This window comes from Kogia breviceps, chromosome 18 (assembly GCF_026419965.1).
Source record: "Kogia breviceps isolate mKogBre1 chromosome 18, mKogBre1 haplotype 1, whole genome shotgun sequence".
Classification (NCBI taxonomy): Eukaryota; Metazoa; Chordata; class Mammalia; order Artiodactyla; family Physeteridae; genus Kogia; species Kogia breviceps.
In genome coordinates this window covers 4828341-4844437 of record NC_081327.1, presented here as the reverse complement: position 1 = coordinate 4844437, position 16097 = coordinate 4828341, and the positions used below count along the sequence as shown (strand labels likewise).

Below are 16097 nucleotides of genomic sequence, written 5' to 3'. Positions count from 1 at the left end.
GATTCTCAACCCCTGCGCCACCAGGGAAGCCCTTGCCTGGGATTTTGATAGGGATTATATTGAACTGTATGTCAATTTGGGGAGTCATTCCATCTTAACCATATTAAGCATTCTGTTCCATGATCACTGGATCTTTTAAAATCTAATTAGGCCTTTAATGTCTTCCAAAATGTTTTTTAAACTTTCAGAATATAAGTTTTGTATTTCCATTCTTAAATTTATTCCTAAATAAATTGGTATTCTTTTGTGTATTATAGTAAATGGAATTTTTTCTTGATTGCATTTTTAGATTATTCATTGCTAGAATGTAGAAATACAATTGATTATTTTCCCGTCATATTCTGATGACACTTAGTCCCAGTTAACCCTGTTTCCTGCCATATGTGATTACACTTTCTCTTTCAATGATCCCGTGATATGATATCATCTTGATTATAAAGAGTCAAGAGTTTTTGTCCTCTTCTTTTTTTTTTTTGGCTGCGTTGGTTCGTATCTGTGGCATACAGGATTTTCCTTAAGGCATGCGGATCTTTCATTGTGGCACATGGTTTCTCTCTAGTTGTGGTGTGTGGGTTTTCTCTTCTCTGGTTGTAGCACGTGGGCTCTAGAGCGTGTGGGCTCTGTAGTTTGTGGCACATGAGCTCTCTAGTTGTGGCACGTGAGCTCTCTAGTTGTGGCGCTTGAGCTCAGTAGTTGTGGCGCGCGGGCTTAGTTGCATGTGGGATCTTAGTTCCCCGACCATGGATCGAGCCCTCGTCCCCTGCATTGGAAGGTGGATTCTTTACCACTGGACCACCAGGGAAGTCCCCTAAGTATTCTTAATATGTTCCATACATAAGATTGCCTTCTGCAATTGATGTGATAGCTTTACTCCTTTAAAACTTGCATTTTGAGAGCCTAATAGCATAATGGTTTTGAAGCTAATAGCAATACAAAACAGGAAAAAATATATATCTTGTCCCTTCGCACGGAGTACGTTCTCAATTGAAATACTCTATAATGAATAATAAACAAATGAGTAACTAACATGTCTTAGTGTAAAAATTGCTGTAAGGAAAATTAAAGCAGCTAATGGAAGAGTGGGTGTTGGGGCTTGGAACTGCCCTTTTGGAATGGGAGTGGCTCTCTGATAAGGCGCCTTTGAGCACATAGATGAGGGATATGAGTAATCTTCCTGGGTGAGGAGTTTTCCAAATGTGAGACAGTGGGAAGTTGAAAGACCTGAATCTGGAATGTGTTTGAGGAACTTCGGGGAAACTTACATGGGTAGAAGGGACTGAGCAAGAGGGAAAATGACTGAAATTAAGGGTAACAGGGTAGTAGCTTGAGGGTTTTGGTACATAGTTCACAAACTGCCTATCAAGGGCATTCAAGACCTTGATTCTTTTCTGAATAAGTTGAGAAAACAGGGGATTTTGAGTAGAGGAGTGGCATTATACAATTTTTAAAGAGGATCACTTTGCCTACTTTATAGAAGGTAGACATTATTGGGGAGGGGTATGTACTTTTATACTCTTGGTTACAATGTGTGACAATAAAATAATACAGATTAAAGTCATCAAAGATGAAATGTGCATGGGAAAGAATCCAGGAGAGACTGCACACAAGCTTCCTGGTTGTCCTCTACCAGTGGAGTCATGTGAACAGTGCTGAATTTTCCCAGCAATGATGTTTGAATGTTTGACAACATGTGTGAAGTGTTGCCAAGCAGGGAAGCTCACCCAAGCCTGGTGCCTCTAGACCCCAGAATCAGAATGTTAGTATTGTCCAAAGCCTCAGGCATACAAAAAACGGGCATCTACCACAAATCACATCGTTAGTATAAACTGTATGGTATGGCTTCAGACCTCATGCGTAAAAAGACACTCTTATCAGGCAGGATGTCAGGGACTCAGAGGTTATCTTCCAGTCATCAGTCATGGCCACTCCTTTCTTTGCAAGATGCAGGGATGGAGTAACTGCATACCAACGTTCCCTTTTTACATAGGAACATAGGGTATATTCCAGCTAGACTATTAGTTGGAATCTTGGTTACAGAAGCTTTCTTCTAAATTTGAGGTTAGTTGGGATTAGCAGATGCAAACTATTTTTTATAGAATTGGATAAACAATACAGTACTATTGTATAGCACAGGGAATTATATTCAGTATTCTGTAGTAAACCATAATGGATAAGAATATAAATATATATGTATATTTATGTATGTATAAATGAATGACTTTGCTGTACACCAGAAACTAACACAATATTTTATTTACTTTATTTTATTTTATTTATTTACTTATTTGCGGTACGCGGGCCTCTCTGTTGTGGCCTCTCCTGTTGCGGAGCACAGGCTCCGGACACGCAGGCTCAGCGGCCATGGCTCATGGGCTTAGCCGCTCCACGGCATGTGGGATCTTCCCAGACCGGGACACGAACCTGTGTCCCCTGCATCGGCAGGTGGACTCTCAACCACTGCGCCACCAGGGAAGCCCCTAACACAATATTTTAAATCAGCTACACTTCAATAAAAGAAATTCTAAAAAATTCAAATTAGTGCTTTGGTAGAGTTAGGTCAATGGTGGTCTACAGAATGAAGAAGGACGGCAAGATGTTAGACTATGATAACCAGTCTTTCAATAGTCTGGTCACACTTACCTTGAAATCAGGTGCTGGGGATCCACGTCTTACTCATCATTGTATTTTGTTCTGTATACCTGGATCTTCAGGGGACCCGTGATCACAATACTCAATGTTTGGTTCTCTTAGGTGGGCTTAATTGAATTCCAAACTCTACATGTTGGAATGGCTAAAGCCCTGGCCCTGTGCCTTCACCTTTATTCTACATGTTTCTAAACACAGTCTCATCCAGTTCTCTGTCTTTGAATAATCTATTTTGATGATATCCACATTGCTATTTTCAGATAAGACCTTTTTAAAGATTTATATATTCAACCTGTTCATGTTTGTATAGTACTCGGGTATGTAATAGTCATCTTTTGTTGTTTTTAAAATTAATTTATTTTTGGCTGCGTTGGGTCTTCGTTGCTGCATGTGGGCTTTCTGTAGTTGCAGCAAGCGGGGTCCACTCTTCGCTGCGGTGCACAGGCCTCTCTTGTTGCGGAGCACAGGCTCTAGGCATGTGCTTCAGTAGTTGTGGCACACAGGCTTAGTTGCTCCATGGCATGGGATCTTCCTGGACCAGGGCTTGAAGCCATGTTCCCTGCATTGGCAGGCGGATTCTTAACCACTGCACCACCAGGGAAGTCTCTGTAATAGTTATCTTAAACTTTGTTTCACAATGCGTGCTAGATTTTTCTCTCATTCTGGACTTCAGTAATATTCTTCACGTTATTAAGAGGCATTCCACCTACCCAGTGGCTGAAACCACATAATTCTTGGAATAATCCTTGAGTCTCAACCCCTTCTGTGCTTCTCCCATTAAGTCCATCAGTGAACCTTGTCTTTTCTTTGAACATATCCTGATTTCCTCCACCTCTTTGATATTCATTGCTCCTTTAACCATGATTCACAGACTGTAATTGCCTTCTTTATTCCTTTGCTTCAGTGGTCTGTACATAGAATTAAACCTGGATGTCCTAAATTTTGACTCATTTCTGATACTATCTACGTGGAAATAGTGTCATATTCTACAAGTTAAGGGTTCAGTCCCACATGATTGTCCCCATGTCAGATGTCAATTGCAAGTCCAGATTATTACCTGTGCTTCTGACCAACTGGCTGTAAGTTGGAGGTTCCCATGACCCACTTCTTGGGTTCAATTAATTTCCAAGGGTAGCTCTGAGAACTGAGAAACATTTACTTACGTTTATAACCAAGTGAAAGGTACAAGGATAGAAATGAAGAGGTACAAGAAGGCAAGGTCTGAAGGATTCCTGAATGTGGGAGCTTCTGTCCCCAGAAATGGGGTGCACCACCCTCCTGGCACATGGATGTTTTCGCCCATCCAAAGGTTGAGCAAATTTTGTTAAGAGTTCTTATAGAGCTTTAATATTTAGGCCCTCTCTCCTTTCCCAGAGGCCGGTGGGTGGAGCTCAAAGTTCCAACCTTCTAATCACTTAGACTTTCTGGTGGTCAGTCCCATCCTGAGGTTATGTAGGAACCCTATGCTAAGTCACCTCATTAGCATCCTAATCACTTAGGAAATTACAAGGCTTTAGGAGCTCTGTGGAGGAAGACCAAATATATTTCTTTTTATACCACACATAGAATTGTCACTAAATAGTTACTTCACATGAAGGCATTTTTTGAAACAGTTATCTTCCAAATTAAGATTATCAGAGATTGCAGAATGATTCCTTGTTCTCTTCTTTCCTAGAAATCAGGAAAGTTGATGACCTTCTGCAGCATCACTTGCCAAATCACAGCATTCAAAATACTGTGGAAAAATGCTGCGAACATAATACATTTTCAAATATTGTTAATCAGAGCAAAAGTCATTTCCTGTTAAAGCAAAATTGTGATATGTTTGACTTAACTGAAAAACCTTTAAATTCAAATATAAGTTTTGAAAACCAGAAGAGAAGCTATAACTTAAAGAACTCTGCTAAGTTTAATGCAGATGGGAAATTCCTTCTCCATGCTAACCACGAGCAATCTTTTACTGAAATTAAATTTCCTGTACGTGCAAAACCCATCAACAATAACTCCCTGTCCACTAAGCAACAGAGAACTCATAACATAGAGAAAGCCCATGTATGCAGTGAGTGTGGGAAACCCTTCTTCAAGATGTCTCAGCTCTTTGATCATCAGAGAGTTCATACTAGAGAAAAACCTCATGGATGCAGTCTGTGTGGGAAAGCCTTCTCCAGAAAATCCAGGCTCACCGAACATCAGAGAACTCATACCGGACTGAAACATTATGAGTGCACTGAATGCAATAAAACCTTCCTCAAAAAATCGCAATTCAATAAACATCAGAAAAGTCATATGGGAGAGAAACCTTACACATGTAGTGAATGTGGGAAAGCATTCACCACAAAGTGTCTGCTCATTTATCATCAACGAACTCATACAGGGGAGAAGCCCCATAGATGCAGTCTGTGTGGAAAAGCCTTCTCTACAAAGTTCAGTCTCACTACACATCAGAAAACTCATACAGGAGAGAAACCTTACATATGCAGTGAATGTGGAAAAGGATTCATCGAGAAGAGGCGTCTTATTGCACACCGTCGAACTCATACTGGTGAGAAACCATTTGTATGCAGTGAATGTGGGAAAAGTTTCACCTTGAAGAAGAGTCTTATTCCACATCAGCGAACTCATACTGGAGAGAAACCCTATACATGCAATGATTGTGGAAAAGGCTTCACCTTGAAGAACCCTCTCATCAGACATCAGCGAACTCATACAGGAGAGAAACCCTATGTATGTAGTGTGTGCGGAAAAGGCTTCACCATGAAGGGTGATCTCGTTGTACATCAGCGAACTCATATTGCAGAGAAACCATTTATATGCAGTGACTGTGGGAAAGGCTTCACTGTGAAGAGCCAACTGATTGTACATGAGCGAACTCATACCGGAGAGAAACCCTACGTGTGCAGTGAATGCGGAAAAGGCTTTCCAGCCAAGGCCCGGCTGATTGGACATCAGCGAACACACACAGGAGAGAAACCCTATAAATGCAGTGATTGTGGAAAAGGCTTCATTCAGAAGGGCAATCTCATTGTACATCAGCGAACTCACACAGGAGAGAAACCCTATGTATGCAACGAATGTGGCAAAGGCTTATCCGCAAAAAGGAAGCTCATCGCACATCTGCGAACTCATACTGGAGAGAAACCATATATATGCAGTGAATGTGGCAAGGGCTTCACCGTGAAGAGTACTCTTGGTACGCATCAGCAAACTCACTCTGGAGAGAAACCGTACAAATGCAATGAGTGTGGTAAAGCCTTTAAGAAGAAGACACACCTCATACAACATGAGAGATTTCACTCAGGAAAGAGTTCTTTGCATGTACTGAATGTGGAAAATTCTCTTTGTGCAAAAATGATCTCATTACCCATCAGAGAATTCACACAGGAGAGAAGCCATATGAATGCAGTGAATGTGGGTAAACCTTCACCACAAAGTCAGGGCTCAGTGTTCACAAAAGAAAACATACAGGAGAGAGGCCCTATGGGTGCAGTGAGTGTGGGAAAGATTTTGCCCATTTGTCAATCCTTGATAAACATGAGAGAATTCACAGGTAGTCACTTGGGGGAAGCCTGTTGCCGGTTGTAGACCCTCAAGATAATAGTATGCAGAGAAGAATCACAATGCAAAGAATGTGATATTATCTTTAGTGATCAATTACCTCATATTTTATATCGATGAAAAAATTTACAAAACTACTTGGATACAGTCAGCTTTGGTGAAAATATTTTAGGACAGTCTATGTCTAAAAGGTATATACTGAGATAAAGCCTATGAGTGTGAAAGACTAGGAAAGACTTCATTGGAAATAAACCCTATCATATGTGATCATCATAGATCACGAATGAATGAATATTTCTAAGTGGTAGAAGTATAATTGTGGGAAAGCCTTTGCCCAGAAGTAATACCTCAACAGATGTCAGTTATCACTAGAGAAATACTTTCCTCTGGCAATGAATATGGCAGGGTTTGCAGTAGTAAATATTGCTTCATCATTTGCCAGGAAATCCGTGCAGACACACATACTATATGGTGGACGTTAACAAAATATCAGACAACTTAATGAAGGAAAGAAGCCTTGGGGAAAATGATGAATGAGAGCATTCTGTTACAAGTCTTAACTTAAGGGATACTACACCTCACAAGCAACTGAAGCATACCTTCAGCCATATTTCTAGTTGCCTGTACTGATCTTATAAATTTTACATAGTGGCAGTTACTCTCAACATGGATTGAATTATCATGATTTAACTTTTGCATTTCTTTAGTTCCAAGTTTGTGTTATTTCAGAATATTTGAAGTACTTCAAAATGAAAATGGTACTCGTTTCATAAGTATAACAGCAGATTTGGATGTGTTTATCCAAGTTTGTAAGTACCATCGGGGATTTATAAAATTAATATAAATGTGATTTTTTTTTTTTTTTTTTTTTTTTTTTTTTGCGGTACGCTGGCCTCTCACTGTTGTGGCCTCTCCCGTTGCGGAGCACAGGGTCCGGATGCGCAGTCTCAGCAGCCATGGCTCACGGGCCCAGCTGCTCCGCGGCATGTGGGATCTTCCCAGACCAGGGCACGAACCTGTGTCCCTTGCATTAGCAGGCGGATTCTCAACCACTGCGCCACCAGGGAAGCCCAAATGTGATGTTTTTATAAGTTTTAATTTTTTTTTTTTTTTTTTTTTTTGCGGTACGCGGGCCTCTCACTGTCGTGGTCTCTCCTGTTGCGGAGCACAGGCTGCAGACGCGCAGGCTCAGCGGCCATGGCTCAAGGGCCCAGCCGCTCCGCGGCATGTGGGATCTTCCCAGACCGGGGCATGAACCAGTGTGTCCCCTGCATCGGCAGGCGTACTCTCAACCACTGCGCCACGAGGGAAGCCCATAAGTTTTAATTTTGAAGTAAGTTTAGAATCACAAAAACAAATATTCCAGAGATTCCCTAAATGCCCTTCAGGCCACTACTCCCAAAGGTAAAATCTTATAATAACCACACAGTTATATAAGGTCAAATAGAGGAAAGTGAAATTGTTACAGTGCTGTTAACTACAGGGTTTATTTCGATTGCACCAGTTTTAACATGTAGTAGTTTTTGTTTGGTTTTCATATATCGCCTTAAGAAACTTTATCACATATGTAGGTTCCTGTAACCAACACCCCAGTGAAAATTCAGAATGCTCTGTCAACACAAACTCCCTCATGCTACGTCCTCATAGTCACATCCTTTCCCTGACACTAACCCTTGGCATCACAGATCTTTTTGTATCCATAATTTTGTCATTTATAGAATATTAGAAAAATAGAATCATTTAGGATGTATCCTTTTGAGGTTGACTGTTTGACCTTGTGAAATTGTAGAAAACAGACATATTGGTCTCTGCCCCTGGTTTCTGGCACAGAGCTTCTGAAACCCTTGTAAATTCCTGCATGGTAAGAGCGTGTGGAGCATCTCTTACTCTATTGACGTGATTCTGGGTGGGCTCCTGGATGGGGGTTGGTCACCAGAGAGACCCAGCCATGATTAGAAACTTGGAATTTTCAGCCCACTCCCCATCTTCCAGAGAAGGGAGAGGGGCTAGAAATGGAGTTACTAATTAATCATGCCTATGTAAGGAAGCCACCATAAAATCCCAATAGTAGGTATTTTGGAGAGCTTCTACATGGGTGAACACATTCAGGTATGGGGAGAGTGACACACCGCAGCACAGGGACAGAAGCTCCTGTGCTTGGGACCCTCCCACACCTCGCCCTATTTTTGTCTTCATTTGGCTGTTCATCTGTATCCTTTATCATGTCCCTTAATAAACTGATAAACGCAAGTGTTTCCCTGAGTTCTGTGAGCCATTTAGCAAAACTAATTGAACCCAAAAAGAGGTTGTGGGAATCTCCGGTTTGTAGCCAAGTCAGACAAGTTGTAGGTAACTTGGGCACCAGCTACGTGTGATTGGCGTCTGAAGTGGGGTGGAAGCAGTCTTATGGGACTGAGCCCTTAACCTGTGGGATCTGACACTATCTCCGAGTAGACAGTGTTAGAACTGAGTCACACTTAAGGACCCAGTTGGTGTAGTGAAGAATTGCTTGGTGTGATTAAACGCCCCGCCCCCGATGTTTGGTGACAGACGTGTCAGAAGTGTTGCAAGTGTGGCAGTAGCATGAGTAAAAGAAATACAACTATGGATTTTTCCACTATAGACCTCAAGTAAATTCAACCTTAGATTCATCCAGAAGCTCTCTGCACATCCTTTCTGCCACAAGAATATCAGAGTTCATGCAACTGGCCGTACCCAAGGTATTCCTGCCTAAGGGTTCAAGGGCACCATCAGTTTGCTGGTTTTGCCCAAACTGATGACTAAAATGCATCTCATACGACGTTGGCCTTGGATAGGTGCTGGCCTCTGAAAATTTAATTTAGCTCTATGCCTGTGACCATCTCTTGCAAAGACAGGAAGGCAGTGGGGTGCCCATAAGACATTTCTGTGTCTTCCCACCCAGCAAAGTGATAGCAGCCGTTAAAGCTGCTCTCGTCCTAAATGCCAAAACCTCTGTGAGGTCATGGAGCCATGTGACGTCATAGGACCTGTGCACGGCCAGAACTCGGACTTCGGAAGCTAACCCAGAGCCCTCGCCAGAGACACTCCTCCCAGGCGCTTGGCTTCCCTAGCAACAGCTACAGAAGCACTGCAGGGAGAACACGTCACAATCAGAAGTGGTTTTGGACCGGGTTCAGCCTTTGGCAGCTTGCAGAGGAGTCTTCAGAGGCTCAAGATCTGCTGAGCCTGATTCTGGGTGAGGATCCCCAGTGAGGGGCCTTTGGGGTCAGTGAAGAGGGAATGCGTGTCAATGACTGTGTTTGGGGTCTATTTGGGTTGAGTCACTGAGGAATCTGGGCATTAGTGATGGAGCCTTAAATTAAGGCTTAATCTGAAGTGTTTAATGATTGAAGGTCCTGTTGGTCAGGGTTTAGGGTCTATATGTTAGGTCTGCAAGACTCGGTAATTGAAAACTGGATGGAAGGTGTGAAACCAATGAGCACTGCCTCTCCCCTAGGTTAGCGATTTAATATCCAGCTCATGATGTGGAGAAGCCTGGCATTGGGGGAGGAGTGTCAATGGGAAAGAGTATCTGTGGTAAATTTCAGAATGAATTTGAGGTCAGTGTTGTTTAGGGAGTACAGAGTTTGTCTGTGTTTGAAAGCACAGGAGTCTGGAAGTTTTGAGACCCATAGTCCCAGGCTAGTGGGTGTTTAGAGGCTCAACCTTGGGATCCTTCCTCAAGGTTCCTATTAAAAATTTGTCTCCTACATATACTCTTCTCATTGTCCCCACAAAAATCAGAATAATGCACTGTGGTCAAGTGGTGTGTATAGGAATAAAGACAGGGTATTTGTTCATTTTACTGCAAAATTTACTCTTGGATATTTCCTTTCAGATTTCTTTGACACAAGAATAACCATTTTCCTAAATTCTACTCCTCAATGAGAGCCGTTTCATTGAAAAAAAAATTTTTTCAGACTACCGTTCTAAAACTTGGGATCATCTGTATAAACATACATTCAAGAATCTCCCTATCTTCTAGGCTGTATTTTTTGCATTGTGTCTTGCAAATAATAAAAATTCACGTTATTTCATCTTATAACCAGTATTTCATATTTTCAGTTTTTTGAATTTCAGCAAGTCTGATAGTTGGGTACTTGTATCATAAAGCTGTTTTAATTTGCATCTCCCTAATAACAAATGATGTAGACCATCTTTTCATATGCTTGTTTGCCATCTGTTATCTTTGATCAAGTGTCTGTTCAGTCTTTGCCCATTTTTAAAATTGGGGTTTCTTATTGTTGACTTTTTTAAAAAAATAAATTTATTTATTTATTTTTAATTTCTTTTTGGCTGTGTTGGGTCTTCGTTGCTACATGCAGGCTTTCTCTAGTTGAGACAAGCAGGGGCTACTCTTCGTTGCAGTGCGTGGGCTTCTCATTGCAGTGCCTTTTCTTGTTCGTAGCATGGGCTCTAGGCATGCGGGCTTCAGGAGTTGTGGCACGTGGGCTCAGGAGTTGTGGTTCATGGGCTCTAAAGCACAGGCTCGGTAGTTGTGGCACATGGACTTAGTTGCTCCACGGCATGTGGGATCTTCCCAGACCAGGGCTTGAACCCGTGTCCCTGCATTGGCAGGCAGATGCTTGACCACTGCGCCACCAGGGAAGTCCCTTATTGTTGACTTTTAAGAATTCTTTCTATGTTCTGGGTATCAGTCCTTTACCAGTATAGGACTTATGGGATGAAAGTGTTGAGATTCTTTTGAAATACTTTTTTTTTTTTTTTGGCAATGGACCACTAAGTGTTCCAGCATCATTTGCTGAAAAGTCTATTTCATTTTTAAATTTATTTTTGGCTGAGTCAGGTCTTAGTTGTGGCACATGGGCTTTTCGTTGTGGCGCACGGGCTTCAGAGCGTGTGGGCTCTGTAGTTTGCAGCACGCAGGCTCTCTAGTTGAGGCGTGTGGGCTTAGTTGCCCTGCAGCATGTGATATCTTAGTTCCCCAACCAGGGATCAAACCCACGTCTGCTGCATTGGAAGGCGGGTTCTTAAGCACTGGACTACCAGGGAAGTCCCTGAAAACTCTATCTTTCTCCTTTGAATAACCTTTGTACCTCTGTCAAACGCTTGAATATACTTGACTTATGTGGGTCTTTTTCTGGGATCTCTGTTCTGTTCCATTGATCTATGTGTTTGTCCTTTCACCAATACTATTAAAGGTCTATAAGTCTTGAAATCTGTTGATATTAGCTCTATATGATGGTTCTTTTTGGTCAGAAATTATTTTGCTATTTTCAATGGAGACACCTGGCAAATATTACCTTTACTAGTAGAACAATTTTGTCACTTTGATATTCTATACCCCTAGATATGATGTTATTAGAAAGGGACTTCAGTTCAGAGGTGTCTTTTCCAAAATGCATAACCCCTGTTTAATGAGGAAAAGAAGGTCAGTATACAAAAGACCTGGGACTTCCCTGGTGGTGCAGTGGTTGGGAATCCGCCTGCCAATGCAGGGGACGTGGGTTCAATCCCTGGTCCAGGAAGACCCCACATGCCACAGAGCAACTAAGCCCGCATGCCACAACTAGAGAGAGAAAACCCATATACCACAACTAGAGAGAAGCCTGTGCGCCACAACAAAAGGCCCGCGTGCCTCAACAAAGATCCCACATGGCACAGCTAAGACCCGATGCAATCCCCCCCCAAAAAAAAAATTAAAGAAAATAAATAAATATTTAAAAAATAAGGGCTTCCCTGGTGGCGCAGTGGTTGAGAATCTGCCTGCCGATGCAGGGGACACGGGTTCGTGCCCCGGTCCGGGAAGATCCCACATGCCGCAGAGCGGCTGGGCCCGTGAGCCATGGCCGCTGAGCCTGCGCGTCCGGAGCCTGTGCTCTGCAACGGGAGAGGCCACAACAGTGAGAGGCCCGCGTACCACAAAAAATAATAATAATAAAAAATAAAATAGGTATAATCTATGTCAATTGTATCTCAATAAAGCTGTAAAACATAGGTTTGATCTAGGGACTTCCCTCGCAGTCCAGTGGTTAAGACTCTGTCCTTCCAATATAGGGGTTTGGGGTTTGCTCCCTGGTCCAGGAACGAGCGCCCCAGCCAATAAATTTTTTTAAAAAAAGTTTGATCTAGTTTCATCTATAATGAATATAATCTCTTATAATAAACATTTCCATATTCTAAAATGTTCTTGTATATATATATAATTAATATTACATGGCTGTAATATCATCACGGGTGTAATAATATGGCTGTAATAGTATCATAGTAGGATGGTAACTGGAGTCACATATAAAAGTTATGCATTAAAGTGGGTATACTTGAAAAATGTAACTGATTCAGTTATGTTCAGTTTATATTATGATCCTCTCATTATCCAGATTCTTATATTATCACTCCAAGATTTGTTGTACTATTTTTCTTGTATGCCCCAGATATTTCCATTTATTTTTAATCCAGGTAGCTTATAATTTTGCAAGTTTAGTTGTTTTAAAAAATATTCATACCCTATAAATTTTGTAGTATAGAACAGCAATTCATTTTAACAGCTTTATGGTCATAATTTACATATAACATTTACCAGTAGTAAGGGTATATAATACAGTGACATTTAGCAAGTTTATAGAGTTGTGCCATCACCATGATCCAATATTTAGAAATTTTCATAACCCCAAAAAGTAAACTGGGTATAATGAGAATCTACCGTATAGCACAGGGAACTCTAATCAATGCTCTGTGGTGCCCTAAATGAGAAGGAAATTTAAAAAGCAGGGGATATATGTATACATATAGCTGATTCACCTTGCTGTACAGTATAAACTAACACGATACTGTAAAGCAACTATACGCCAATAAAAATTAAAATAAGATAAAATAAAATTCTATATAAAAAGAAAAGTAACTGGATAGTTGATTTGTTGAGTTTTGAGAACTCTTTATTCTGAATGTAAGTCCTTTTATCACGTTAAATGTGTCAATATTTTCTCCCAATCTCTGGCTCCACTCATTACTTTTCTTAAAGTTGTGCTTAAAAATACAGAAGTTTTTCATTTTAATTAAGTCCAATTTATTATTTTTTCTTTTATGTCTCAACCTTTATTGTCTTGCTGTAGAACTCTTTGGCTAACTTAAACTTAGGTTCGTGGAGATTGTCTCCGAAGTTTCATACTTTTACCTCTTATATTTAGGTCTGTGATCTATTTCCAGTTAATTTTTGTGTATGCTTAGAGTTATGGGTCTTAAGTTATTTTTATGCAAATAGGTATACAGTTATCCCAGCCTCTTTTGTTGAGAAGACTTACCCCATGGAAGCATCCTAGTGTCTTGACCAAATAGCTATTGATCTTAACACTTTTGGACTCTCAATTGTGGTTGTGTCTTTCTCATTGGCTCCAGACCTTTACTGGCCTCATTTTTAGTGGCCTTTCCCCGAGGCTCTAATCCCAGTCAAAACTTAGGCTTCATCCCAGCAGCTCTTTTCTTCTGGACCTGATGGCCTGTTCCACACTGTGCCGGTTTCTCGAAATCGTATTCTGTCCTAAAAGCCGCTTCCTGCAAGAAATGTTCCTCCAAAGCTTTCTGGGGATGTCCGATTACTGGATGTATTGCCGTTTCTCTTTCCGGGAATTCGTTCTCTGCTGCCATACCGACAGCGGAACTCTTGGTCCATTTGGAAACCCGTCCCCCTACTTTTTTAAGACAAGGTGTAAAATCAAGGCCGCGGCCATATTACTTTCCTGCCCAGTCCGTCGAACGCAGTTTAGGTAGCTCCATATTTGCCTCGCAGACCTCGAGTCTCTGAAAATCTGCGAAGTTTCTGAAGAGTCTAAGTGCCAGGAAATGAGACATCATCACTGGCTTCTCACCTTCCGGACCATCCAGGGCTCCCGGCCCCAAACCCGCCCCTTGGCCTTCTGTACGTCAGGTGTCCCAACATGGCCGCCCCGTGGGGCCGCGGAGAGCTGGGCGCAGACATATTGCCTTTCAAGGTAATAGCAGAAAGCCGGTCCGCGTTTCTTCAAACGTTTCAGACCGTCTTCGGCCGCCGTAGGCAGGCGAAAAATCTGGGCGACGGGTCCAGAAGAAGTAGAAGCGGTTCACGGAAGGTTACGTTTAGACTCTCCTTGTGGGCTGGGGAAAATCGGGTCAGTGTGTGCATTTGTCCCTTGAAGTTTTGTGCGTGTGTGTGTGTGTTTTCTCATGAGAGGCGTGTCTATGACAGCGTGACGTGACTCCTACAGGGTGGAAACGGTGTAGTGTGGACTCGGAATTATTGGAGGGTCTGGTGGGAACCGCCAAGGTGGAGGTATTTGGGAGGAACCAGCAGAGTCTGGCTCGTCTATCTGTGGTTGGAGTACTTTGGTGGGGAGTCGTTTAATCGGTTAAGAATCTCTAGAGATCAGCGACCGTGTCCTGACTGGCAAGGTATGGGGGTCTTCGCGGATCATTCTGTAAAGGATGCAGGTGGTATTTACGATGGTAACAGCTTCAGGTTTGGGAATTAATATGGGGCTCAGTGATGTTGAGGCCAGGGTGGACGGTCATCATTTGGGGATGTCTGGTCCAGGTTTTGGATTAATAAAGAAATGTGTATTGTCTGTGGTACAAAGAGGCTTGTGAGGGCTGAAGCTTTGGACGCCTGGCTGGTGGTTTCGTTGAGGTTACAGCCTCCACCGCTGGGAAGGAAGGTGGTGCAGCCCAGGACAGGAGTTCGAAACCTTCTGCTTTTTAGGCTGTTATCCAGGGGGATGAGTAACTGCAGACCGAGGGACTAATCCAGACCCACCCGTCTGTTACGTATCGTCTGTGGCTGCTTTCGCAATGCGAAGGCAGAATTGAAACGTTGTGACAGATCTTAACCTTCAAAGCGGAAATGTATAGTATCTATCACTTTGTGGAAAATGTTTGGCAACGCCTGCACTCACCACTTAATATATAGCAGTGGACACTGTTGCTTTTTTGCCTGACAGACATTCCCTCCTTCTTTGCTAATAGAATCTCTGATTTTAGTTATCCATCCTTCTGGTAGGGTGACCCATATGCCAGTACTGGTTGGTCTTAGTTAATCATGGTGGTTTCAGTTCCCGTTGCTAGTGATCTATTAGTGTGAAATGAGCTTAGGTATATAGTGCAGTTCTAGCCAGCAGTCTATGTGAAAATCTGCTTGGGATTTATGGGGGGAACGTTTTGTCTTTTACATAAGTAATTCCTTGTGTCTCTTTTTCCACGTCGATGATGATGTCGTCTGAATACAACCTTAATTTTCTGTCCAGTTTCTAATGTTTATAATTCATTCTTATCTCAATGCATTGTCTCTACTCTCCAGTACAAAGGAGGAAAGTGAATGGGGTGGTAGTGGACCTCTGTGTCCTGTTGCCTACCCTAAAATTCACCAGCTAGACAGTCTGGAGTTAACATGTTTCCAGGATGGAAGGATCATAAAATTATGAGTTCATCCAGGATTTCAAATTTAATGAAATAAAAATATTCATTGTATTCTTTCAGGGCAAAAAAAATGTCTATTTTATCTGAGTTATGTTCACTATTAATTCCTTATATTTTTTTATTTGCACCAGGTTTCTTTCTGTCTCACTACAAATGGATATGTGTTGTTGGTCTTTTTAAAGAACAGGCTTTTTCAAAAAGTTTATTTTATTGAAGTATAATTGATTTACAATGTTGTGTTAATTTCTGCTGTACAGCAAAGTGATTCAGTGATACATATATATATATATTCTTTTTCATATTCTTTTCCATTATGGTTTATCACAGGATATTGAATATAGTCCCCTGTGCTATACAGCAGCACCTCGTTGTTTATTCATTCTATGTATAATAGTTTGCATTTGCTAATCCCAAACTCCCAATCCATCCCTCTCCTAGTCCCCCTCCTCTAGGGCAACCACAAATCTGTC

General features: G+C 41.8%; 2 protein-coding genes across 4 annotated transcripts in view; both read left to right on the top strand.

Moving 5' to 3' along the window:
* Positions 1-10029, top strand: part of LOC131744517 (zinc finger protein 615-like) — a 39565-nt gene extending 29536 nt beyond the window's left edge. For all 3 annotated transcript variants that reach the window (XM_067018845.1, XM_059044065.2, XM_067018844.1), the window contains one exon: positions 4322-10029. In XM_067018845.1, the coding sequence (XP_066874946.1) occupies positions 4322-6228 (1907 nt within the window). In that variant the 3' untranslated portion in view covers positions 6229-10029. The remainder of the gene's footprint in view (positions 1-4321) is intronic.
* Positions 10030-14231: 4202 nt separating this feature from the next.
* The window catches only part of LOC131744546 (zinc finger protein 350-like), a 24467-nt gene continuing 22601 nt past the window's right edge, over positions 14232-16097 (top strand). Inside the window, exon 1 of the mRNA XM_059044129.2 lies at positions 14232-14327. The gene's annotated coding sequence lies outside the window, so the exon portion shown is untranslated. The remainder of the gene's footprint in view (positions 14328-16097) is intronic.